Source organism: Drosophila rhopaloa, unplaced genomic scaffold (assembly GCF_018152115.1).
Source record: "Drosophila rhopaloa isolate 14029-0021.01 unplaced genomic scaffold, ASM1815211v1 contig_167, whole genome shotgun sequence".
NCBI classification, from domain to species: Eukaryota; Metazoa; Arthropoda; class Insecta; order Diptera; family Drosophilidae; genus Drosophila; species Drosophila rhopaloa.
This window is the reverse complement of record NW_025335047.1, coordinates 6,696,617-6,723,587: the sequence shown is the minus strand read 5'-3', so window position 1 is coordinate 6,723,587 and position 26,971 is coordinate 6,696,617. Positions and strand designations below refer to the sequence as shown.

Sequence of the window (26,971 nt, the reverse complement as noted above, 5' to 3'; positions counted from 1 at the left end):
AATTTACACTATGAAACAGTCCATTATTTCTTAAATATTTCAAATTCCCCGCCAAAACGTTAACGATCAGCTCATACTTAACAGACTCTCAAAATAATTATAGTAACATTTTCTAAAATGGCGCCATCTATTGGCGGTAAGTGGTACTATTTAGTACGTAGTAATCACGTAAAGACCGAAACGTAGTAAGTACGTGAAGACAAATACGTAAAAGACAACAAAACAACATCAGTTCCATTCGGCATTTCTCAGCGTTCGGACGCGAAGTAAATTATAGTTTACTGTAATATAAAAACAATTAAGAGAGGGACCTGTCCTCGCGACAAGAGAAATCACTCCTGAAAACGTTTCTAAGGAAAAATACGCAAAAGAAACGTTTATTGTGTTCTTTGACTGTTCCGTTCCCAGTCAAAAGTGGAAATGTATCTGTGAGATACAAAGTGCGGGTGGGCGATGCAATCGAGGTGTTCCCTAAGAATTGTAAACAAAGAAGGCGGCCAGATTCATTGATATCCATCGAAATCCAGCAACAAGTTCACTGAAAATATCAGAGTAAGTAGAAGAGACCCCTCAGATACAAATTCTAGAACTTCTGACGTGTTCCTGTCGGCTTCCGTCGTGCACTGATAACAATTAAGGGAGAATGTGGGCCACCTAAATTGAATATTCGAGTTTGATTAGAGGGAAATGCTCGGGCTGTGACAAAAACTGAACTGATTTTGTGTGTGTATGCACTTGTTGTCACCACATGGTCGGCGTTTCAATTGACCGCTCGATGCCCCCACATATTCCACATTTCCTACAGATGCTTTTCTACTCTCCGCTGGCGATAAGCCTCTAAATATCTGGACTCGAAAAAAGTCTGTGCGGACATAGACATATATATTATTTTTACGCCGGTCTGGGTGTGTTTATATAATGGGGACTGGATGGACGGGGGGCAAAAAGGAGGAAACTGCCGCAGTCACGTAGTCAATTGTCGGCATTTGTTTTGGTTGTGTTTCTTTGCCACTGCATCTTCAATTTCATCTCTTCGCTCTCTGTTGTGGTGCTTCTTTTCGCTGGAAAACGATTGAATTCAACCCCTAAATGGGAATGGAACCAGTCCTGGAACAGGTGAAGAACTAGTTCGCCGGATACATTGCCAACCTTTTAAATAAGGATGTCTTTCGATAAAAAATTAGCCCTCAAATGATTACAATCATTGTGTAGATACAAAAAAAGTTTTAATATAGTAAAATTTAATGGAAATTTTATTAGTAAAAATATTTTGGAAACTACTGGCGGAAAACATAGTACTGGAAGTGGTTTAAAATTGGTTTAAGAAAAGGATAATTTCCTTTTAAAGGGAAGTAAAGGAACACGTTTTAAATAGCGAAAAAGGTAGCACAAATATTTCGAACTAGAAAATGTATATTTTAATTTTACATTATTTTATTATGGAGAATTAAGCATATACTATTATTTTGCACGAACGAAACCCCTTATCTTCCGGAAGATATATTTGTAAGGCTTAAGGACACAAAATTTCCCTTACGAATAAATCCCTGTTTTTAGTGCCCCTACTTATCCCGCACACAAACCTTGTTTAGCGACTCCCATTAGTTGATATTGCTTATCTAATTGGAAACACTTCACCAATTAGAGTCTGGTTTGGATGATTAATGCGTATGCGTATTTTTTAAAAACACAATTGGCGAGCGGGTTCAATAGGTACAATTAACTTACGAGTTAGATGTGCTAATTTATGAAATTTATAATTTAGCCACGTTCCTGTTCGTTGCTCTCCGCTCGCGTGATTCGGTTTTCGGCTTTAAACCCATTCGATCAGTATTTGTTTGTTAATTAGTCCGGCAATGACAACTGGTTGGCAATAATAGAGACAGATGCGAAATCGAAAGTCGCTTCCCGGACCAATCCATATACAAATCCAGGTGGGGAATGCAATGAAAGTGAGGACAAGGAGGTTGCCATTGGCCCACTTCCTTGTTTGGTTTTTTTTTCTATTTTTTTTCCAGCTCATCTTTCGTTTTTATGATGTTCACCGTAGGCTTTGAACCGGTTTGATATTGCGATTTCCATCTGGTACATCGTTTATGCTTACATTTCAAGGTGAATTGTAAAATTTATGTGTGCACACGCTTCATGACGGCATCTGTTTGGCATTGCCATGGGTTAAAGGGGGGCCAGCCGGGTGTTAAGGGGGTTGGGGATGAGCTGTGAACATTTGTCATTCATTACTAATTATCAAACTCGCTGAATGCACTTGAATTACTCCCACCGAGTCCTTCCATCCTGCGAATGAATATTTAATGCGCATTCCACTTTTCCGGAACAGAAAATAATAATCAAGAAGTAAGCCATTTATTAAATTGTAAATATAAATGGAATGTTTCACTATATTTTAAAGCATCAATCAAACTTCACAACTTACTCATACAAGTTCCCAATCTTACCATATGAAATATATTAATTAAAATTACCAGTAGTCCCAGTTTTTTTATTATTATTATTTCTTAAGACTCCATTTAAATTTAACAACTTTTAATTTTATTTACAAGTAAAGAGAGAAAGTTTTAGCGATGTTAAATATTTTGAAATGCTGTCTAAAAATATATAAATTTCTATTACCGGAGATTTCAGTTGTACCACGTTTACTTTTTTATTTATATTTAATAATGCTGCATCAATTTTTCTTATAGAGACTCTTAGTTTGTTGGGTTAAGTATTACAGAACTCGTATATTGTTCAGCTGTTTCGTAATAAATGTATCATTAGTTGGCAAACAAGTTTCTTATGAGATCGCTTGATTTTAAAGTATTTTAACAAGTCGCAAGGGTTTTCTGTTACTCTTCCGTTTGATTTAACTTTCGAAATATAATTCTTTTAAAGTTTTTCGCCAGTGTTCGTTCTGGGTTGGGGTCGTGGGGTTAGACAAAGTTGTGGCAATCAAATTAACGCTTATGGAATTGAAAAGTTTATGCCCCGATGTCGTTCGTCTGTGAGTAGAACTTTTGCTAGCAGACAAATCATATTACCCCCGACTTGGACTTCAGTTCGGGGTCCAATCTCTTGGAGCAACTGCAACATGTGGCCTGGAAACTGCCACGCGCTCTTGGCCTGGCCAACTCAATTACACTTAACCAAATTGTTTGCATAATTTGAGCAAACTTGGCAGCCCGAGACCATGATTCTCCCACTCGGTTCTATTTTTCTCTGTCTTTTTTTCAGTAACTGCAAAGTGGAGAGACCTCATTCGGTGGTTAGGGCAAAGTTTGTGCTGCTGATGATGATATTAAAGCCAATGATGATGATTAAGTGGCTATGGCGAGGCGCGTCTAACGAGGTCCATTAAGTCACTGAATTAAAGAAAAGCTCGGAATCAAATTACAGTGCCAACGAAGAAATCGACGATTCGATGCGATTTTAATTATGCATTCGATCGACGAGTAGAGCCACGCAAATTGGCAAATTGGGCAAGGGGCTATAGGGGGGGGTTTTTCGGGGGAAGCCGTACCCTCGTTGGATTCCGAATGGGCAAATGTCACAGCAGACATGGGAAATAAAGAAGAAGTCCGCGTGGGGAAGGTCAGTTGGAGGGGCAGGGGGCCTGACATTTAGCAGTTTTCAGAGGGAGCAGTTTGGCGACTTCGTGCCACATTAACAGCAACTGGCCCAAAGAGACAATGTGGCCAACAGAGCTCCACAATTTCCACCAGCTTGCCACCAAATCGCAAATGCCAGGGCTCAAAGAGCAGACACAGTGAGAAAATCCAAAGATAAAAATGTATTTTAAATATATATATATTTTTTTAAGCCAAGCTTAAGATAAATCTACAATCATATTTCTCTCTAAAAGTCTTAGTTATTTAGCAACATCTCCTCATTATTTCCTAAATAAACTAATCATACCATTAATTGCTTTTTTTATTAACTTCTTAATAATATGGCTTCAATAATAAAGAAACAATCAATTTAAAATTAAAAAAGCTCCACCCAAAAATGAATCGAGTTTTTATTTAGCTTCATTAATTCAAGAAAACTAGTTCCTAAAAGATCTTCAAAGAGGAGGTGAAAAGTCAAAAGACAATGCCAGTTTGTGATAAATGTTAAGATTAAATATTTTTAAATTAGACAAATTTATACTTGGTTTTTAAACGTTTTACGTTTCATTATTTATAACACTTCGTTTTTAATTTCATGCAATATTAAGAAGTAATTAATTGATGACCCCCAAACAAAAAAAGTGTTGCAATGAAACATTCAAAATATTTGGTCAATCTTCGCCCGTAAAAATAAATATTTATAGAGTTAAAATGCTTCAATTAAGATTAAGTCGAACGTCATTAAGGAAACTTGTTTTAAAATAACGTCTTATTTAAATAACAAGAATGCGCTTACTTTCAAATACGGCTTTAATGATTTGTTGTCATTTTGTGTCAGCTTTCGGATTTTTTCTCAGTGTAGTTAAAGTTCGAAATTGGCAATGTACGAGTATGCCCAGTTATGGGTCCGCTTTCGGTGGCTCATAAATGTCAGTGGTGCTACTGGGCTACTGGTGGATGAGTTATGGTCTTGGCCCCGTCCATCTCGGAGTCGCTTCAGCAGCTTCCTCGACTTCTCCGGTTATAAATTTGATGGACGACATTGTGGGGGCCACGATAGACCGACCAACAACAACCTGCCAATCGGCCTTGCAAATGTGGCCAACGTTTCACACCCAACCACCCCCTCGAGTGGGGGAGCACCAATAGCACTTGCACCTGAATAATGATGTCGTGTCTGCTCAAATTGTCCCGTTGCATTTTATAGAATTGGTGCCGTTTGCTGACAGTTTCATTTGAGCGAAAGTGTCGCAGATCTGTGGGAAAATGGTGTGCAGCTCCCCAGGAAACAGGTGAGTATGCTGGTCTCGATAAGCGAGGCTCTTTTGTGTGGGACAGGTACCACAGTGAAACATCCCCGAAATGGATAAATGCTCTGACAAGAGGGAGGCAGTAATGAGAAGGTTTCTAACTTACAAGGTTATCAAATGAAGGTATAAAGTGGTCCTATAATCTTTTATATGATTAATAAGTAATTTTGCAATATTAAATTGTAATTTTACCGGTTGTAAATAACAATTATAAGAAGTTTCAAAAGCAATAAGTAAATTAGAGATACTTGGCAAAATTCAAGTATTTTTTCTGTATGTAACATATTTTTCGTTCTTTTATTTACTATAACATTATTGTTATCAACATTTTTTTTTACTTACACCCATTTGGGGTAGAAAGTAGTGATAACAAGCATCTATATACACCCATCTAGAAACATCACTGCCTTGAACAGATACAATACGACCAACCAGGTCGCCGTTTGTCAGTTATTTTACTGTGGGAACAAGGACACATTTTTTGCCAGATAGGAAATAGTTGCTGACTGGCCAGATGCGGTGCGAGTAATGCTAGTTTGCTGTCACCTGGCACAGAAGTATCTGCGTATCTATATCCGTGGAGCAGCCAACCATTTCCATTTCCATTTGCATTACGTTCGCCTCTTTTCGCAGTCAGTCAGTGGGTCGCTCAATGAACTTAGTCAGCGTTTTGCACACAAAATATTTCATAACTTAATTGTTGCCGGGTGAGAGATATAACATACTTTGTCGAACCAAAACCGACAGCAAATTCATTTTCATTTCTCCCTTACTTTTCTTCGGAAAAGTGCAGTAAAATCATGAAGAAAGAAGAGGCATCGAAAATTTCAAATTGTTGGTGGATTGCATAAGGCACAGAATACACGCAAGCCAGAAATTGCCGAGCCAGCTTTTCTGTTGGTTTTTGGTTGCATTCACTGCCTCTCGGGGGGCGGACTGTGAAATATGGGCGTGGCCGGTGGGGAAACTGCAATCCGATGATGACGAAAGTCCATTTCATTACACCGCAATTCGCACCGCAAGAAGTGCAAAAAGTGTTGATGATGAGGCGTGAATCGAAATTGATTGGGAGATTAGTTTGCCCAACTAACCAGAAGAGAAGATGTGTTGAAAGTGTACGAAAATCAACGCCTTGAGTGGGTTTGAAATTGAATTTTCCTCAGCCATGCATTAATTTCCGTAACCATATCAACTTTCTGCTCTCTTCCACTCGGCTGCCGCTTGTAATTTGCTGCCAATTAGTTTAACGTTAAATTCAATTTCAGTTTTGTACAAAGTATTTACTTTGGCACTTTCTGGACGCGACTTCGACCGCAGTCTATGGTAATTAGAGCTGCCTGACATTTCACAGTCATTTATTCCAGCTCTCCGTTAAATATTGATAATTTTGCGTATTCTGAATATGCGGTTCATTTGTATTCCACTCGGACTTTATTGGCCCATCAGTTTGATCGACCAGAAATGTGAGTAATCCCGTGACGAGTGTTTCAGACAAGTCGGCAGGTGCCTCTGCAAAAAAATATAAATAAAAACACACATAGGTTGTTTTATTACCGTTTTTTGTTTGCCTCGATAACAATGGGGTAATGTGCAGGCTGTAGTGCATAAACTCGATCGCAACTCGTAAATTTTATAACTTATTGAGTTTTTTAAGCACAGCCATAAAGATGTTATATTTAATACGACCAAATTATCGCTAATACGCTGACAGTTATAGTTGAGATTATTTCGAAAGCTGACAAAATACGACAACCATCTTAATCCTGCTTAATAGAGATTTTCTTCTCAGATTTCAACAGTTGTTAAAAACAGGGTCTTTTGACTAAACCAAACTGTTAATTTTTAATTAATATTTCTCCTAAGAGTTTTGTTTAATCTGAACCACACATTTATTAATATCTTAAATTTGTTTAGGGAAATTAAAGAATCTTTATTTTAGGCACTTGTTGCAAAAATTATAATGATGACAAAGAAAAGAGTATAAACAGAATGAAACTCCCCCTCACAGTCACAAAACGCACCTTAATTCAGCCATTTCTGTATGGGTGGTCGTTTTTTCCGGCTGTTTTAAATTCTTTGGCTTAAATTGTGCAATTCACGCCAACAAACATTTCCTCGAATTCTTTCAACCGACTCTGTTGCATTTAAATTCCTACAAACTAAAGCAAATAACTTGGACCACACTAAATGGAGAGCAAAAAGCGATCGGCTGGAAGTTCGGTGAACTGACCAAAAGCAGACATTCCTCATCGGAACGAACTGCAGATGTCAGCGGATTGAATGGAGATTCTCTGGATGAAATAATATTTGCATTTCAATAAGTTTGATTGTGTAACGCGGTTTGGTGGCCAGGGGATTGGGAGTACCGTTAAGGTTTGGTCATCATCACTCACCCACAATGAAAGGTTTCTGTTCGGTTCACCGCTGCAGCGACGCGTATCTGTGAGATACATTTGCATAAATAACGGAGTTCTTTGAACCCCAATTAATTTACCGTAGAGATGCAAGTCCAAATTAGACAGAAATACACTATCTGACATCAGGAACATCAGTCTAAAACTGGAAAGTTAAATGGAATTGAATGACCGGGTCGTAAAATTTAATAGCTGTTGCCCTCGTTCTGATCAGAGATTCGGAACTGAGAGAGATTCGGACCAACTAGAAATGGAAATCTAAATAGATTTCATAGAACAAAACCGGTCTGGGCGAGATTATTTAATATTTGCTGACAGCCGAGTCCGCTTTTAACACATGTTAGCTGACAAAAATCGCCTTTGCCTCGGATCATCCATAAGTCCGACCAGAAGTGTTGGCCAAAATGCCGCATATTAATAACAGATCTAATCTTCTGAGTGACTGATTAATGTGAGCAATTACCTGCTCAAGTACGAGTCTGTCTTGACTTTGGCGAATTAATTACTGCTGATTAATTATTCGACACCCATTCCCTTGAAGGGCATACATCAGCATCAGACGCAATTCGTCCTTGTGGTTTTTTGGAGGACTTTTCGGGCCACCACCCACCGCAGACGAACCACTCCAATATGCAAATTAAGTGCCATGGCCACAAAACATAGCCGTCGCTCGTTTATCTTAAAGATGCGAATTATCAGCGCGCGGCTAATTAATATCAATTAAAATTTATTGGCACGTTAACTAAGCCGCAATCTATGTAGTCCCGCCCCGAAAACGGAACTGGAAACAAACTTGAATTCGCTGTTCCTGTCAGGTGAGACTGATGGAGGTACATGGGCTAAAACAAACTCGGGGTATAGCGATATGTATGGAACCTGATACACCGTTCGATGGAAAGGCTAAAGGCTGGTTTCGAAGGTGAATTTACATGTGAATAAGTGCTTGAACGGGTTGGTCATTAGGATTTCACGTATCAATATGCTTAGGGAGCAATCGAATTAACTATCTGAATGAGAGCATTTTTAAATAGCAATTTAATACATTTTTTAAAACAAGCAAGAGATGTAAAAATTATAAATTTAGTTTATTAATTTCTTCCACTGGCTTATTGTAACAAATTTTAGATAAGGTATTAAAAACCATTTACAAATTAGACCTTCAAGGTGCCAAATTTTTCCCTTAATAAACTACTTTGAAATGCACAGTTTATTAAAGTGACTTAAGTTGAAGTTTTTCTCTGTTCTATTCTATCATTTTTTAGAAGCAACAAGTATTGGTGAAGAATAAACACGGTTTATTTCCGATTTGAGTGGACTGTATCTTAAGCTTTATTGAACCGACATGTTCCGCTGTAGTCGTCTTACTTATACATACATAAAAAACCAAAAAATCTCATAGTGATACAAAAAATACCTAAAATACTAAAAAAGGGCAAAAATACTATTTTGCATGGCACAAGTATAATATTTTGAATTCAAATTGTGGATGCATTCCGTTCATCAACATCCCGGGCCACCCTGAAACATGGTTTCTGAATTAGGCAGCAAAGCTAGCTTGGTGATGGGTCGCGTCATCTCTCCGGTAGACGTCTTAAGTTTCACAGCGCGTACAAGTCCATCTGGTCCATGATGAGCCTCCAATACACGGGCGAGAATCCAAGCTGCGGGTGGGAGATTTGAGTCCTTTACCAGGACTACATTGCCGACTGCGATGTTATGTTCCTTGTTGTTCCACTTTTGACGTTGCTGCAGCGATGTTAAATATTCCTGGTGCCAGCGCTTCCAAAAGCCCTGGTACATTGATTGTAAATGCTGCCAGTAGTCTAAGCGATTGATCGGCAAATGAGTTAGATCACCCTCTGGAACTGTTGTGAATGGGCGGCCAATTAAAAAGTGGGCCGGAGACAAGTAGGTGAGGTCAGTGTCAGGTGTGTAGCATAACGGTCTTGAGTTTACCACTGCACTGATCTGAACAATCAGAGTTTGCATCTGTTCAAAGGTTAGAACGGCTTTTCCCACAACGCGTCTCAGATGTAATTTAACTGAACGTACTGATGACTCCCACTTCCCTCCCCAATGTGGCGAATGGGGAGGTATGAAACTCCACTTAATTCCATCATTAGCCAACGATTGAGTTACGGTGTGTTGATGCTCCTGCGAAGATAGGTGTTGCTGCATCTCATCTAGAGCCCGTTTGGCACCAACAAAATTCGTGCCGTTGTCGCTGAAGATTTGCGAACATTTTCCTCGAAGGGACATGAAACGCCGAAGACATGCCAGGAATGTGTCTGTGCTAAGATCGGTGGCCAGTTCCAAATGTATGGCGGATGTTACAAGGCAGACGAAGAGACATATGTAGCCCTTAGTTTTTCGGGGATTGCGCCCTCTCCTTTCCTTGAGGATGAATGGTCCAGCGTAATCGCAGCCTGAGTGCTGGAAGGGTAGAGCCTCCGTTATACGAATCCCTGGTAGATCGGCCATGAATTGGTGCTCGGTGATATTGCGTTGGCGAAAGCACTTTATGCAGTTGTGTACCAGGTTCCTTATTAGGTTACGCGCGCCGAAAATCCAATATTTTTGACGCGTAATTACAAACAAAGCAGACACTCCTGGATGTAGATTTGCAATGTGTTCGTGTTCCAAAATCATCCTTGTGATGCGGTGCGATTTCGGAAGCAATATAGGATGTTTGACGTCAGCTGGTAATTGTGAGTTGCCCAAGCGTCCACCAACTCGAAGGAGGCCATCCTTGCCGGCAAACGGTGAGAGCTTGATCAACTGGGAGCGGCTGCGAAGTTGTTTATTTTCCGCCAGAAGATTACGATCCTCCATGAAGCATTTCTGAGCCTCTTGCAGGCAAAGAATGCGAGCAGCCTGAATCTCTTCATAGGTGAGTCTTGCCCCATTTGTCAGCGCTACAGTTTTAATGGCCCTGGTCCTTTGGATGAAGCGTAATGCGTAAGCTACAACGTGAACCAGTTTTGTCCAGGACGAGACCCGCTGAGTCAACGCTTCGATTGGTGAAAATGAGCCGCCTTGCTGAGTGGTTAATGCGGTGGACTTGACTTCTTCCTTGCCAGGATTATCTGAAAGGGAAGAACGGAACTTTGTACAGCTCAACTTTACCGAAAGCTTTTCTGGATCTTGCAGCCATGAAGGTCCCATCCACCATAAGTCGAAATGGAGAAGGTCTGCAGCAAGCATTCCTCGTGTGGCGCAGTCCGCCGGATTCTCCTTTGTGTTTACATGATGCCATGAACTGCGCGGCAACGCGTCGAGTATTTCTGAAGACCTGTTTGCTACAAATGTTTTGAGCTTCGATGGTGGATGTGAAAGCCAAGCCAAAACTATGGTTGAATCACACCATGCGTGTATTTTGATGTTCTTGTGTTGCAGAGAATCCTTGACTGATAATATTAGTCTGCTGAGTAGCAAAGCGCCACAGAGCTCGAGACGCGGTAAGGATTGCTGCTTCAGCGGAGCTACTCTGGTTTTTCCCGCTATGAGTGAAACAGATACGGTGCCATCTGCTCGTACCACTCTGCTGTAGATGACTGCGGAATATGCCTTAATGGAGGCATCTGAGAATCCATGCAGTTCGATGTGATCCCCATTGTTTTCTACAAATCGTGGCAGGCGTAGTTCTTGAAGTATGTATAAGTCGTTACGGCATTTGTTCCACCAGTCAGTAATTTTTGGAGGAAGCTCCGTGTCCCAGCCGAGATCCAGTAACCACAATTCTTGAAACAAAATTTTAAGCTGCACCACCACTGGCGACAGAATACCCAGCGGGTCAAAGATGCGTGCCACGTCAGAAAGCACTTGGCGTTTGGTGTTGTCCGGGTTTGGTGTAAGGCAAACTTTGTAGGATAACGTATCCTCTTCTGGATTCCAATGAATGCCAAGAACCTTTGCTGTAGGATTGGATCCTTTGTCTTGTACCTCGGTTGTAGAAGTAGCTCGGTCAGTGATACGTGATGAATTGGAAACCCATTTGCCAAGTTCCATGCCTGCACATTTCATTAATTGGATCAGCTCTTTTTGATTGCGAATTAGCTCTTCTTCTGTGTGTGCTCCTGTCAGTACGTCGTCCACATAAAATTGCTCCTTCAAGATCCTTGCAGCTGTGGGAAACTCGTGTTGGTGGTCGTGAGCTAACTGATCCAGGACTCTCACTGCCAAGAATGGTGCACTAGACGTGCCGTATGTTACCGTGGAAAGCTCATAGTGCTTGATAGGTGTGCTTTCGTCTTCTCTCCAAACAATACGCTGATAGCAACAATGGTTGGCAGCCACAAAGATTTGTCGATACATTTTGACAATATCTGCTGAAAAGACGAACTTGTACATTCTGAAACGCATACAAATCAAGAAGAGGTTTCGAAGAATGCTGGGTCCAATGTGTAGAGCATCGTTTAAGGATTTTCCATACGTATCCTTGAATGAGCCGTCAAATACTACCCTTAGCTTTTGGGTAATTACCGGATGATGAGGCAAGTAAAAATTTGGCCCTTTGTCAATGTCTCCTGGTGATAATTCCCGCATGTGACCTAACTGTAGGTACTCACGCATAAATTGTACGTACTGTGAGTGCAGATCGGGGTCCTTCTTTAGGCGGCGTTCTACACCCCTGAATCTTGCAAGTGCTCCTTGTAATGTATCCGAAAACTGTTCGTTGGAGTTTTTGAAAGGAAGTTCGACGATGTAACGCCCCTTTGAGTCCCGAGAATGTGTTTTCACAAAGTGCTGTTCAACTTCGTCGTCCTCTGGTTTTCCATGGAATTCCTGGTTGACATCCTCCAGCTCCCAAAAGCGCCGAAGAGTTGAGTCAATGTCAATAGCCGTGTGCATTGTTGTTGTGGATGAATAGCCGGTAGTGATGATAGATGTTATGACCCATCCAAAAATGGTCGAAATGGCGATGATGTTGCCCTGAACGTCGAACATCTTTTGACCGGTGAACACGGTCCAAACGTAATCACTGCCCAAGAGAATATCGACTGGCGCCAACGATTGATAGTTAGAATCCGCAAGCTCAAAGCCAGCGAATACCTTGAGTGCTGAGGCGTCGATATCGTGTCTTGCTAACGTGGAGGTAATTTTGCTGAGTACGTGTGCACGTACCTTCATTGTATGATCGGAGATCCTTGACTGCATGTCCAGTGTGCTGCAGCCTCTAGTTGTCTCTGCCTTGATCGATGAAATTCCAGACACCAAAATGCGTGAGGGCGAGCGTGACAGACCAAGTGCCTGTACGCACCTCTCTGAGATGTACGACAGTTCCGAACCACTGTCCAAAAGTACCCGACATGTAGTGTGCGATCCTTGTGCGTTTTTAACAAACACCAGAGCTGTTGGCAATGCACTTTTCCTTAGCCCTTGGGGCCGTGTAGCCGTTGTTGATCCGTTGCACAAGGACTCAACTGTGGGAGCCACTTGCGCACGAGCAATATGGCTGATGGTCCCCGCAGCCTCTTCGGGAGCGCTTGAGATGTGCTTTTCATCAGTGTGTGGCTGTGTCGTGGTCACAGCGGCTTGCGATCCAGAAATATCGACATGTAGGAGAGAGTGGTGGCGATTATGGCAAAACCTGCATGTAAATTTGGATTCACACTTGCGTGATACATGCCCATGCTTAAGGCAGTTGAAACACAATGATTTTGCCTTAACAAATGTGCGTCTCTGCTCGATGGATGCTTCAGCAAACTTTGGGCAACCGTAGATTTTGTGCTCCTTGGAGTTACATTTCGCACAAGCATTTTCTTCCATCGATACTAAAGCGTGTGACGAACGCTTTGCTTTGCTTGGTTGTGGGCCACCCTTGAAGTCGATGTCCGAGTCACTTTTGCTGAGCTCGAATTCCTCGCAGCGTCGGTCTAAAAACTTGAGTAAATCATTCACAGACGGAGATTCAAGTTCCCGGCTTCCCTCAATCCATTTGCGTCGAGTTTCAGCGTCGATCTTGGCCAGAATGAAGTGTATGATCCAGCAGTCCCTGTTAGTTTGCCCTGCTGCATCCAATCCTCGTACAATCTCCGTGGCTCCGTCGGTCACCTTGCGCAGAACTGTAACGTCTGCCTTGGATGTCGAAGGGAGATTCACAAACGTTTCCAGCAGAGTGTTGACAATGTGACGTGGTCTGTTGTATCGATCAATTAGGCAACTCCAAGCAGCCTCGTACGCAGCATCCGTTATTGGCATATGACGAATCAAATCAGATGCTTCTCCCGTAATATACGTTTTTAAGTAGTGGAACTTTTGAATTGCTGTCAAATGCTGCTTGCTATGGATCGTACTCTCGAAGATGTTTTTAAAGGCTGGCCACTCCTTGTAGTCACCAGTGAACACTTTGATGTGAATTTTTGGCAGTTCGTTGTGCATTACATTTGCTGCCGAGTTTGCCCTCAAAAACGTTGATTGTTGCTCAGCTAAACGCTCATTCAGTTCCTGTTGTTGTTGTAGAAAACGAGCCAGGCTTTCGTTTCCCCATCCAGATGAACTTGATGCGGCATCGCCAAGATTGCCAGATTGCCTACCGCCGCTGCCTTCTCTGTCGCTCTCATTAGATGATTGACAGCGCCGTTTGATGGTGTGAAACAATGTGTTTGCTTGCAAGTACTTATCCTCGTATCTCTCGTTGTCGATGGCTGGATCGACATACCCCTCATTTTCTTCATAAAGGGCCATTTGATCGCTAATGGTCTCAAACTCCTTCCAAACGTTGTTGAGCCTTTCCAATGAGACTGTGATTTCATCAATTTCCCAGTTTGATCCCGCACGTGGATCTTGTGACGCCGTTAGCAAGCGCGTAATACTTGCCTTCGCACGGCTTCTTGCTGCCTTCAAAAGCTTTAATTGATCCATGTTAATCAATTGCTCGATCTGGCTCGAATGACCAAATATGTGGTGAAGAATAAACACGGTTTATTTCCGATTTGAGTGGACTGTATCTTAAGCTTTATTGAACCGACATGTTCCGCTGTAGTCGTCTTACTTATACATACATAAAAAACCAAAAAATCTCATAGTGATACAAAAAATACCTAAAATACTAAAAAAGGGCAAAAATACTATTTTGCATGGCACAAGTATAATATTTTGAATTCAAATTGTGGATGCATTCCGTTCATCAACAAGTATTAATAGGATTAAATTGCAAATTGTGTATTATTTATGAAAATATCTCTATTGAGTAATAAAAGAAAAAAATAAATGGAATGTAACAAGCTAAAGCTCCTCGAATAGTTTGACATGCAAAATGATGTAAGTAGGTTTTGAAATTGTATATTTTCTTTGTTCCACTTCTGACTGCTACAAATTGTAGCACCAATACTCAATGGGAATAGTCTAGAGGCAATAAGGGAAACATATAAATTGCAAATTGCTTCTGGCAAAGGAAATACTGACACTTAAAGCGCATCTTGCCGTTCAGTGGAGTGTCATCGAAAGTATTTGGACCTGTTTTATTGTCGTCAGCGTGTTGGAAGAGCAGTAAAGCAATAGCCATAAAACAATTCGCTCGATGGCAGGTCAAATTAAAAAACGCTCATTAAAATAAATTGCCAACTGCCCAAACTCAAGTAACAAAAAAATTCTGTGTTGCGGCTAGGTCGGTAGCGATATTAATCAATAACAAAGTCGATTTCGAGTTCAGTGAGCTTAGAGCTTCTTCTTTACACATGGCCGGAGATTTAAGGCCAAAAATCGATGGCCTAATCCTCCTTCCAACTCCCCGCATATTATATTTTTGTAACAATTTGTAAACTCACAGTTTCCTTTATTTATTTACAGACTTTAAAATGGCAGCGGACTGGCGATTAATGTGCCTGCTTGGAATCCTGCTCTTTGTGGGAGTACCCGTAAATGGGGAGGTCTACACGGCCTTGGCTGAAATGGAGGAACTACTTGAGACTGAATCCGTACTGATTACCAACTTGGAGGGCTACATTCGCGTGCAGGAGAACAAGCTGAGTTTTCTCAAAAAGTGAGTATGCATTACAAGAATTTACCGGCATTAATTTGGATTTAATAATATACAAATTAATTGGGAAACCTTGCTTTTATCGGGCTTTAAATTACATAGTCAACTAACGAACGAACACTAAATAAACATTGATTGTCCCATATTTATGAAATCCCACAGCCTAAAACTTTATTAAATTGCAAAATATACAATTATTTACTGCATAAACATATTTTGTAATTGACCTATTGAGAGCGGTTAATAAATTTTCTCATTTGCCAATATCCAAAAAAAACAAATACAATTACAAATTAGTGGCTTTGTTTACCAGCAAGCAGAAAAACGTTCCCTTTCTGTTTAATTAACTTTAATGAATTTGGCCTTTCGATTTGAAACCTATTGTTGCAACCGTTACCTTATAAAGTAATTTAATATATTCAAAAGCAGTAGCTGTAATTATGCTGAAAGAGTTGAAAAGGTACTCCAATTAAATTTATTTTTATATTCAGGGTGAATGGCTAGGGCTTTCTGTGATTATGATTATTATTTTAAATATAAGATTTCAAAAGCAGCACAAATATATATTTAAACTACAGTAAACTACTACTAAGAAGAAATAGTATTTGCTCATTTATTTTTCCAATTTGTGTGCAATTAAAACAGCTTTAAAAGAAAGGGCCTTATATTCGTGATTACAAGGCTAATTATACCATTTTAAAAACGTAATTTTAAACGTTTAAAGCAGCAGGCCTAATTGTTATGAAATAGCTGAAAATGTGTTCCAATTATAAACATTTCTAGAGTCACGGTAAATTTTAAGAGTTTTGCTTTGGATAGAAAGGTGTTTCTTTACACTGACTTTTCTTGTTTGGTAACATAATTAAACAATTTCAAAATAGTGATTTTATATATTGAAAGCAGCTGTCATAATTATGATAAAATAGAAGGAAAGTTTTCCCATGTGATTTTAATGAAGTTTATTTTCCTTTCTAAGCAATAATAACCTAACTTATACCTATAAAACTTGGGACTTAATAAATTCAGAAGAGCAGTCTAAATAATGCTGCAATTCTTAAATCGATTTTCCCATTAATGAATGTAATGGGCATAATAAAACCTTTTTCTAGTTTAATTTAAAGAACTGAATTATTTAGTTTTAATCTTATGGGGCACTAAGAACCCTAGAACTTAAAAACCAATCCCGAAACTATTTAGCATAAATTCTTCTTATGCAAATGGTGCCAAGATGTTGTCAGTTCGTAAATGGGGGACTACAAAAGAGGTTCAGGTAGCTGCCTGCATTCTGGTAATTACTTTTGCCACGTGCGAAGGGGCAGCTGTTGCACGCAGCACCTAACCACCATTATGTGTAGTTTTACCATATCTGTATCTGTATCTGAGGAGGCGCCCCTTGCATACATGACTGCAGATACATATCTTTCGCTTATGTACCTACACAGGGGATCTATATGCTAGATATGTGTGGCAACTGGCGGCGGAAATAATGATATGGGGGAGCGCAGCGGAGAGGTGCAGGATGCGGTGAGACAACTCCCCTAATCAAATAATGCCAGTCGCATTCAGGATCTATCTTGTGCGGCTGTTTCTGTACTGTTTCTGCACTTCTACCTTGGCTTTGTCACAACAAAGGACGAGACAGGATCCTCGCAAACAGCTGACAGCTGTGTGCCTGCTGCCTCTGTCTCTGTCTGTGTCTCTGTATCTCTCTCTGTCTCTGTCTGTGTCTCTGTATCTTTCTCTGTCTCTGTCTCTGTCTCACAATGCGATATCCTTGTGCGCTGTCATTGCCCTGCCTTTGAGTATCCTTCGGATGCAGCAGCCCCGCCAACTCCTCATCTCATCCCACTCATCATCTGTTTGTGTCGCGTGCCGTCTGCCGGCGTTTAAATTTTAATGCCACTGCCCAGCTGTTGTTGGTGCCTCCAATTTCTGACTAATCCGCTTGGCAGTTGCCTTCTGGCTACTCAGATTTGCTTTTGGCCGCCGTTCCTAACTGGCTTTTTGGCCCGAAAGGCAATTAAATTCGGCCACCGCGGAGGAGACAAAGGACAACGCGTGTGCATCCAATCTGCGAGGCCCAAAGCCATTCAATATGCATGTGTTAGACCCGGAATCGAGATTCAAGAACTCAACGCATTTCTCCATATTCTCCATATTCAAATGTAACGGTCGCTTGGGCAGCAAAAAGTAGGGGAGTGGCTGTTTTTAGGGAAGGTTTTCGAACTGCAGAAGCCACCGAGTCGAACAAGTATAAATTTAAATGGGGAAGATACGACAATAAAATACCCAGCTTGTCAATTAATGTAATATTGTGTGTGAGGCACTTAATTAAAATAAATATAGGTCATGAAGTCAAATGACATGTGTTTATTTTCAGAGAAACAAGAGAGCAATGTGGTAAAACAATATGTGTGAACAAACTCTTGTAGATTTATGAAAAACATGATAAAGTTCTTTCTACAAAATTATAATTTGACGGAGTCAAAGAAACAAACAAAATCTGAAATTGTTCACTGAATGAATGTTGTCAGAATTGCATATAAATGGAAAAACTAGATATGCTCTCGACTTTGAAAGCTCTAGTTTATGACTTTATTAATGGCAGAAATATGTGCATATTAAACTAAACTGTTCTCTAAAACTATGCATTTCAAGCTTATTGAATTATTTTATGGTGACGACTATTTGATACAAAAATGTTAAAACAAAAACTTGATATCCAAACAACTAATATTGGGGGGCTGTGATAGAGCGGCCAATAATATTATGAACTAATTATGCATAATATGAAGCAACTAGTTCTAATGATACAATTCTAAGAGACATTCATTTCAGGTAAATTATGTCATTTTTCTGGCGTCAAAATGTGCTGATATGATCCAGTCTGCACTGGTTATACATAATATTATGTGGACTTAAATATCACTAAACAACCTAGCCTACCCTAACTTCCCTTTCCTTTATTTAAGTGGTATCGAAACAGAATTAAAGCCACGAGGGAGCGTTATGAGTTGGTAAATAAGAATTAAAAACGCTGATAAAGCGCACCGAATGAAACGCCGGCTGCTCCTGCAATTCGCTAGGGGTTTTTAGGTTTTAGTTTTGTTCCGAGTTGAAATGTCTCAGTTGGAAATGCGTTTCAACCCTCAATGCTGAGCAGGAGCAGATGTTTCTGGGTTTTCTCTGTTTTCTGTTTCTGTTTTTCTGGCTTAATGGAACGCGCCAAACAGAGTCGGTCATTGTACGGGTGTCTTATGTAAAAGTAAATGGTGTTTTATGGGGTTGGGGTATCGCAGCACGATCCACTCGACTGCGCGCCGGCGCAGGAAGTGGAGGAAGTTGAGGAGCTGCCGGCTGGAACGACTCTCCAGATCAGTTGAGTCGCAGTTGCCGAAGCGAACGGATCGCAGATCTTGAACACGCAGTGTGAAAAGTGTCTAGAAAACCCAAAGAAACGCAACCCCTTAAAGGTTGTGGAATAACCACCAGTACAGTGCCAACATGTCGCAGCATAATTATACGAACCCGGCGTTTTGCCAAAATAGCGAGTTTTATCCGGTCCCCAGCAGCAACTCCTCGCGAGTGGAGTCCATTTACAATAGGAGTCTCCAGATGAACTTTGGGGCAGCTCCTCCGCGCTCTGGACATGCCACGCCCACACGAGATTCCCGCGAGGGTCCACTGCGAATGCAACGTAGCATGTCCACGCGATCGGTGACGCGGAAACAATATCAGCAGCAGCAACAGCAGCAACACCAGCAACAGCAACACCTGGCACATCAGCAACATCAGGCCAAACAGCAGCAGTATCAGCCAAATCAACAGGCAAACTCAAGTGGCCGCTATGCCCTGGTTCCCTTGGAGGAACTGAACAGCAGTAGGGCCAGCAGATATGCCATAGTTCCTGGCCAGGCTGCCCAACGATTGGCCAGATCGCAGGATGACCTGGATCGCTATAGTTCCCGGCATGGCTTGCATGAGGCAGAGGAGCCGCACTCCTTTCACGAAGAGCCGCATCAGGAAACCCAGTTTGCCAGCTTGCCGCCCATTCTAAATCTACCACCCAAGCCCAGGAGCAACAATAATAACAACCCAAATCCCAATCAAAGCCAAATAAAGCATGCCTTTAGCAGTGACTTTGGCAGCAAGACCTTTTTGATAGTGGATAAGAATAGCAACCAGCGGTACCAGATGGTTCCCACCGCCGAGGATGAGGAATTGGTGGACGAGAACCAGGAGATCATACAGATGCACAATGGCAGGGCCCATCGATATGCGGTGGTGCCCACAGATGCAGATGAGGATGATCTGGCCGAGGAGCAGGAGCAGCAGGAAACCTGCCTCAGTAACATGGAGTTGAGCCAGCAATATGCGGCCAGGACTTCAACGCCGCAGCAAAGGAATGCAGCTGCTGCCACAAGGGCGCTGCATGAGCTGCTGACCACGCCCCGGAAAATGCAACCGCCTCCGAGATTGGCCCACTCCACGCCCCGAAATGCCGCCCATCATGAGCAGTTGCAGATGGAGAGGAGATTGGAGATCTACAAAAGCCAGCAGATTTACCAAAGTCAGCAGGTTGGTGGAGCTATTGGGGCTCCACCGGCTTTACCCCTCCGACAGAACCGACTTTCCCCCCAGAGACTCCACTACGAAACCGTGAAACCGCTTCCCATGCAGATTGCCGACCGATCCATGGCAGTGATCAGTCCCAGGGTTCAGGAACAGGAACAGGAGCAGGAACGGGACCAGGACAAGAGCAGCATCCAGGGAAAGGGAAAGAACAACAACTCGTATCCGCAGAAGATGGCCAATGCCACCATTACTTTGGCCATCGTCTCCTTGATGCTCGTCCTGGGCAGCACCACGAATGCGGGACTCATCATCTACATGATTGCCCACGTAAGTACTCAAAAACATTTTTTTAATTGCTCTGAAACTGAGAACATCATTATTCACATATCTTTAAAATTTGTATTTAATTTTTTTCTCGTATTTAAAATATCTTCAAAAAGTCTTTCAAATAACGTAATTCAAAATATTTTAAAGTAAATGAACATTATAATTAATATTCACTCTAAGTTTTTGCAACCTTTTTAAAAATACATTAGGAAAATGGAAAGCATTTGATTGAATTATAAGGTTCAAAGTGACTTTGCGTACCTATTTGTTTTAACAGAACAAGTTAATAGCCAATTTTTCTCCTCCTCAGCTTGGTAAATCGTTTTATCTGCAGTTCGGCCTGCTGGCATCTTTTTGCGGAATGGGACTTGGATTCCTGGGGTTCAAATCGCGACAGTGTGATTGGCTGCCGAATCGGAGTTATAGTTCCGGATATATCCTGGTGACCGTGTTCTGCCTCTTCAAGTCCTGCGGTCTGCTATTGATTCTGGTGAAGGATCCCTTCCCCGGTTTTCCTGTCCACGATGTGACCACCGGAGTTATCCTTGGACTCTCCACCTTCACCATGTTTTTCATTGGACTGGGAGTGCTGGGAACTCTGTGGTGCCACCGACCTCCGCCGGATAACCGCGTCAATGTGGTGTAATCCAAAGAAATTAGTTAACATTTGCTCTTAGTCTCTAAATAGTTGTACACCATCCACTTCGACATCAAGAACTTGACACACCGAACGGCTAAAAGACCAAAAACAAAGTATTAGATTTATAACCAGAGGAAAATCATCATCCCCCCAAACGACTGTATATAATAAGTGGGTTGTACTTATTGCTAGATAATAGTTTGTTTAACTTATTGTTCACCCTTAGAATAAGTGTGTTTCGGTGTAAGAATTTAATAAAGGCACTTAAATACCAACTTAAAAAGCGTTTTGTTGCAATGAAATGGAAAAAACATTGCCCCAATTACTTAAAGATTTTACTGATGCATTTTACTTAATAGACAAGTTTTTATTTGGGTCTATTAGCAAGAGTGTATCATATTTGTGTTAGTCAGCTAGGTGCTTCGGTAAACATTTTTCTTAAGATATAAGCAACTTTGCGTTTGGCAAAGTCACTAGATAAGCAATATATTTTAAGTGGAACAGTAGGAGAAACATTGCAATTTTCCCCACTTTAACTTATTGCTTTTGCATTCACTTATTGATAAGCATGAAAGTTACGCCATTTTGTTTGAGCTGTAGCTTATTTTTGCCGCAGGACTTGGGATGTTCTTTTGGGCCAAGTTCAAACTTTAGCTTTCCCTTCCACGAGTTGTAATGCAATTTACCTGCTTGCAAAAGCACTTAGTGAACTGTCTGGTAACTTTTCCCCTCTGTCCTTTAATTCTAGTAAAATGGACGAGTACCAGCGGGAACACTCGGATGCCTCCAGTGATATCACAGCCTATGTATCCAACCCAATTAATGCATATTTGCTGACCAAGCGGCTGACCACAGATTGGCGGCAGGTTGAGAACCTCATGGAGCACGATGTGGGCACGGATTTCTTGCAGAACATTACCCAGTATCGCAGTGTTCTGAAGTTTCCCTCAGACGAGGATCTCAATGGAGCCGCTGTGGCTCTGCTCCGCCTGCAGGACACCTACCAGTTGGACACATCAAGTGTGGCAAGGGGAAAACTCAATGGAGTTCAGTACAGGTCAGTTTAGTTTTAATTAGTTTAAATACCTTTAAAAAAAAACCAAAAATGTTTACAAAATTCTGGCGAAGCTGTAAGGCTTTATACGAACCTTTCTGCTACCAAACAATAAACAACTTTGAATGGCTTAGTCCCTGGAATTTCACCTGTCCAATTTATTCCCCCTCAGCACGGAAATGTCCTCGGACGACTGTTTCGAGCTGGGGAGACAATCGTACGTGAACCACGACTACTACCACACGGTCCTCTGGATGAACGAGGCGATGGCCCGAATGCTGGAGGAGCCGACCAACCACACCCAGAGTTTCACCAAGGCCGACATCCTCGAGTACCTGGCCTTCTCCACTTATAAGGAGGGTGAGTGCACTGGCCACTATATTCTATATTTGTCTGTCCCCCGAGTGCTTGGTTGCACTTCAAAAAAAAGGCATTGTTTAGTGTGCAAACAAATAAGTATACCTTTTCAGATGCTCACTTGGGTTTAGTGTTGTTAAAAAAAAGAGATAGATCAGAACAGAACAAGGTATTTTTTTATTTTTTTAAAACTTATATTCAAGAGGTGAAGTTTTTTTTTGAGTACGAATCAAAAGGAGTCAAATATCAGAAGCACTAGCAATGTCAATTATGAATATATTTTCACAAGCTCTCTAGGAACATAAATATATTTCCCAAAACTAAAATGGCACAAGCTTGGGACCATGCTCTATAAATTATTTACTATAATTTCACAGTTTGTACCGTTTTGAAACTAGATATTGTCCTTAAATTTCGGTAATTAAATTCTCAGAGTGTGTTTGCTGTCCCATCTCGTTGTTGTCCCGGCTCGTTTGCATGGCACTTTCGATGTCCATTTGGCTGCAGGAAATTGCACTCAGTCCCCGGCCACTTGCCTTCTGTTGTCCCAACTCCTGCCACTTTTCACAGTTTCTGCAGTTTCCACACTTTCCACCTGGGGACGCTCTTAGGGTGCTCCATTAAGTGCGAAAAAGTGTTGGCCATCTGCAGCCAGTGCGACAATGTTGTGGCCAAGAGGAGCAATCACGTATACCAGGCCAGGATCGGCTGGGCACGTCCTTTTTGCCAGGGAGTCGTGTGCTTTATTAACGTCTTATTACCCCGGTAAGCGTCCCCATCCGTTCATCAAAGAGCTGGCACACGTTGTCAGTGTCTTTAGTGGGTGCTCCTTGATTCTAGATGGCTCTACGTGGAAACCGTGGCTCGACACACAATTTATGGGCGTGTCGCCATATTGTGTTGAGGAACGACACCAAAAAAAAACAGCAGCACAAATGGGTCCGCCCTCGAGGCAAGTGACAGGCTTTCTGTCAGCCCACCACTCTGGGGTGGCACTCACATGTGTCGGGAGATGCAAATTTAAATTCCTGTCGCCGACAGGACCTCAAAAGTTGAGGTCGGAAGGTTGGAGGTTGAAGCCAGAGTCCTCGGAAAACTGGCGGGCAAACTTATTACTGGGGGCCGGGGATAAGTGACTGGCTGGAGCTGGACGCAAATGAATAAATAAGTGCGCAGCCTGCAAACTTTGGCAACAATCCAATCGACTTTGATGACCCAGGTCTCAAAAAGTTCGAGGTCAGGTGGTAAAACTTTCAAAGAAACTGTGGCATATTTTCGGGCGAAGCCATTTTTACTCAGATGGCTATCGCACTTAAGTCCCCTTAGAATTTAAACCCTGATGAATTAATTGTGCGGTTCGCTTAAGTGCAAAACCCTTGACTTTAAAAAAGTTCTTTTTAACTAACTGGTTGGTTATTTATTCAGGTTATTATAGGTTGCCTAATGGCCTCGTCACTTTGATGTTTTTAAGCTAGTAGCTGTAGAGTTTATGTTAAATTATTCTGACTTGCTTTGAAGAACAAAGTGTAAGAACATATTTTTGCAAATTAAAATTAAGACCTTCCATCTTAATTACATTATAAAATGGGCAATTCTTTGACGTACAATTTACCCTATAAAAGAGAAAATTAAAAGTGGTTTTTAAATAAACGGAGAAGTTCAGAACTTTTAATAGCCTCAGCAGATAAATGTAGTAGAGGACGAAGAACATAAAGTTGATTTCATTTATATGTTTTTCTTTAAAGGAAAAGGGGTTTCCACATTATTATTAAAATTGGAAAATTCACAATTGGTAAATTAAATTAATTTAAGTATTCCTTGACTTCCCTTTTTAGGCAACATAGAGAGCGCGCTGACCATGACCAACGAGCTGCTCCAACTACTTCCACACCACGAGAGGGCCAATGGAAACAAGCGCTTCTATGAAAAGGAGATTGCTACCCAACTGCAATTGAAGAAGATGAAGGGCGACGATGGCACCGATGAGATGCCAATGTCCGATTTGGTATGATATATAGACAAAGCTATCCAAGATCTCTTAGTACTTGATTACCCATTTCCAGCCCGTGGCCAAAAGTGATCCCTCTGTTTTTGACATGACTGAACGCAGGGCCTACGAAATGTTGTGCAGGGGTGAACTGAAACCATCTCCTTCGGATTTGAGACCCCTGCGTTGTCGTTATGTCACCAACAATGTGCCCTTCCTGCGATTGGGCCCCCTGAAAATGGAGGAAGCCCACATGGATCCCTATATAGTCATCTATCACGATGCCATGTACGACAGCGAAATCGATCTGATCAAGCGGATGGCACGCCCTCGATTCCGCAGGGCTACGGTCCAAAATTCCGTAACTGGAGCTTTGGAGACTGCGAACTACAGGATCAGCAAGTCCGCTTGGCTGAAAACCCAGGAGGATCGGGTGATCGAGACTGTGGTCCAGCGCACGGCGGATATGACCGGTTTGGATATGGAATCCGCCGAGGAGTTGCAGGTGGTTAACTACGGCATTGGAGGTCATTACGAGCCGCACTTTGACTTTGCCAGGGTGGGTATTTTCCCCAGGAAATTCCATGTATTATCCAGCTTAAAAACCAACCCTTTTTTATCCTACTTTTTTTTAGAAAGAGGAACAGCGCGCCTTTGAGGGTCTTAATCTGGGCAACCGCATTGCAACTGTTTTATTCTATGTAAGTTGGTTTATTTATACCTTTTATTTTAATAAAATAATCCGATACATGCGTTTGAATATTAAATTTCCATATTTCTATGCACAAGCACATCCCACACAAATTTATGTTCAGCTTACAAAGTTCTTTGAATTTGCTTGTTGTTTGCACAAGCCAAGGGAATCATTAGTACGGCTCTTATTTATAAATAGAGATGCGTAGGTTGCAGTGGCATGCAATTCCATTCAGTTGCAAGCTGTGAATGCAAAAGGAACTCACAATAGCAGAAAAACAGATACAAAAACCGAAGCATCCTTGCAAATGTAGTTTGCTGTTTTCAATAGGCTCCTTTTTTGTCGGCAAAGTTGTTGTTTGTCAATAATGAGCTCTGAAATTGATGACTAGCCCATGAAAATCGGAATTATTTAATTGGCTTGCAAAATGTGTCCTAAAACTATATCGAATTTTAATTGTGTATAATAATATAATCCGTTTATTAATCTTTTGATTGTCATTTAATTTTCAATTCCAATAGATGAGTGATGTTAAGCAGGGAGGCGCCACTGTTTTCACCTCCCTTCATACTGCTATATTTCCCCAGAAGGGCACGGCTGCCTTTTGGATGAACCTGCACAGAGATGGAGAAGGAGATGTAAGGACTCGTCATGCGGCCTGTCCTGTACTCACAGGCACCAAGTGGGGTGGGTTATAAACATAATTCATATATAATTAAATTTTATTATTATTAAAATCCACTTAAAACAGTGTCCAATAAGTGGATCCACGAACGGGGACAGGAGTTCCGCAGACCCTGCTCCTTGGACGAGGATCACGGCGAGTTCGCCATCTAAGCCGGAGTCTAGTTAGTGAATGCAACGAATCTTATGGGCGGCATCTCATCCTTCGCCATCGGCCATCGACTTCCTATTGTAAATAAAGCATTCAGTCCGAATACGGGCGCATCTGTTCTACTTATCGGTTCGACGGGTGGAACCACTTCTACCTAGCTATATCTTAGACTCATATGGAATTTATCTACTTTTGTATATTTGTATAGTTTAAGTAGTTCAAAAAATTGCAATAAAATCAGAAATTTAAAGCAAAATAAGGAATTTTGTATGGGTTATATTTTGGGTTTGGAATTAAATAGTAAAAAAATGGATGGGCATTTAGAATGTACACAGATAAAATAGTTGAACCCATTATTTTGTAGCTCAAATACTAAAAAAAGCTTGTTAAGTCTTCTTCAATTGAAAATCGTGTAAAAGTGTCTGAAACGAATCGAAATTGGGGAGGCACTCTGCTCCGGGTCTGATGTTCGATTAGTGGGTGGCGATTCATCAGCCGGAGGGGTCATCCATCAAGTGCGGTAAGTGGAGCTCCTGCTGCATCAGCTGCTAACGGATACGATTGCGTAAGGGGTGTGTGTGTTTGCCTGGCTGAGTGGATACAAATCGGCTTATCCTTGCCGCATTGCGTTGCATACTTTGCGGCGCCCCGGGAAATTCAATCGAATTTTGCCTGAAATGCGAAAAGAGCAAATGGAAGGTGGGTAGCATTATTGCAATTGAGTAAGTATTGATATAGAAGGATTTTAATATTTCAGCATTATTACACTTTAATATATTTGATATAATTTCACATTTAATAACAACAAGAAAACATTAGAAGCAGAAGTCAATTATTGGAGAGTATTACACTTTAATATATTTGCTTTAATTTTACATTTAATAACAACAAGAAAACAAAAGAAGCAGAAGTCAAATATTTCAGAATATTGATTGCTCTTATAAATATAAAATAAATAATACGGAAAAAAATGGTGCAGCTTTACTTTTGTAAAACTTTAAATATATTGAACAGGAAATGGTCCCATTAAAATGTATAAAAAGTTATACGACTGCGTATGATATTACAAAAATTTCCATTATCATGTTGAATAATAACTAAAGGTAGTGAATGAAAGCTGATATCTGCTTCAGATGTCCAACTACTATATTGTTTAGAAAATCGTTATCAGACAAGAAGTAATTTAATGTGG

General features: G+C 41.2%; 3 protein-coding genes across 3 annotated transcripts; 2 read left to right on the top strand and 1 right to left on the bottom strand.

Moving 5' to 3' along the window:
- Positions 1 to 227: 227 nt before the first annotated feature.
- Positions 228 to 26,035, top strand: LOC123037485 (prolyl 4-hydroxylase subunit alpha-2). The gene is made up of 9 exons (XM_044458419.1): positions 228 to 552; positions 15,121 to 15,313; positions 21,601 to 21,909; positions 22,079 to 22,266; positions 24,099 to 24,268; positions 24,327 to 24,809; positions 24,886 to 24,951; positions 25,466 to 25,631; positions 25,696 to 26,035. Exons 2-9 carry the CDS (start codon positions 15,129 to 15,131, stop codon positions 25,779 to 25,781), a joined length of 1,653 nt encoding a protein of 550 aa, XP_044314354.1. The 5' UTR covers positions 228 to 552; positions 15,121 to 15,128; the 3' UTR covers positions 25,782 to 26,035.
- On the bottom strand, positions 8,830 to 14,193 carry LOC123037505. Its single transcript, XM_044458555.1, has one exon. It carries the CDS (start codon positions 14,191 to 14,193, stop codon positions 8,830 to 8,832), a length of 5,364 nt encoding a protein of 1,787 aa, XP_044314490.1.
- Positions 17,072 to 21,135, top strand: LOC108053780 (transcription activator MSS11). Its single transcript, XM_044458418.1, has 2 exons — positions 17,072 to 20,212; positions 20,523 to 21,135. Exons 1-2 carry the CDS (start codon positions 18,815 to 18,817, stop codon positions 20,856 to 20,858), a joined length of 1,734 nt encoding a protein of 577 aa, XP_044314353.1. The 5' UTR covers positions 17,072 to 18,814; the 3' UTR covers positions 20,859 to 21,135.
- Positions 26,036 to 26,971: the final 936 nt, after the last annotated feature.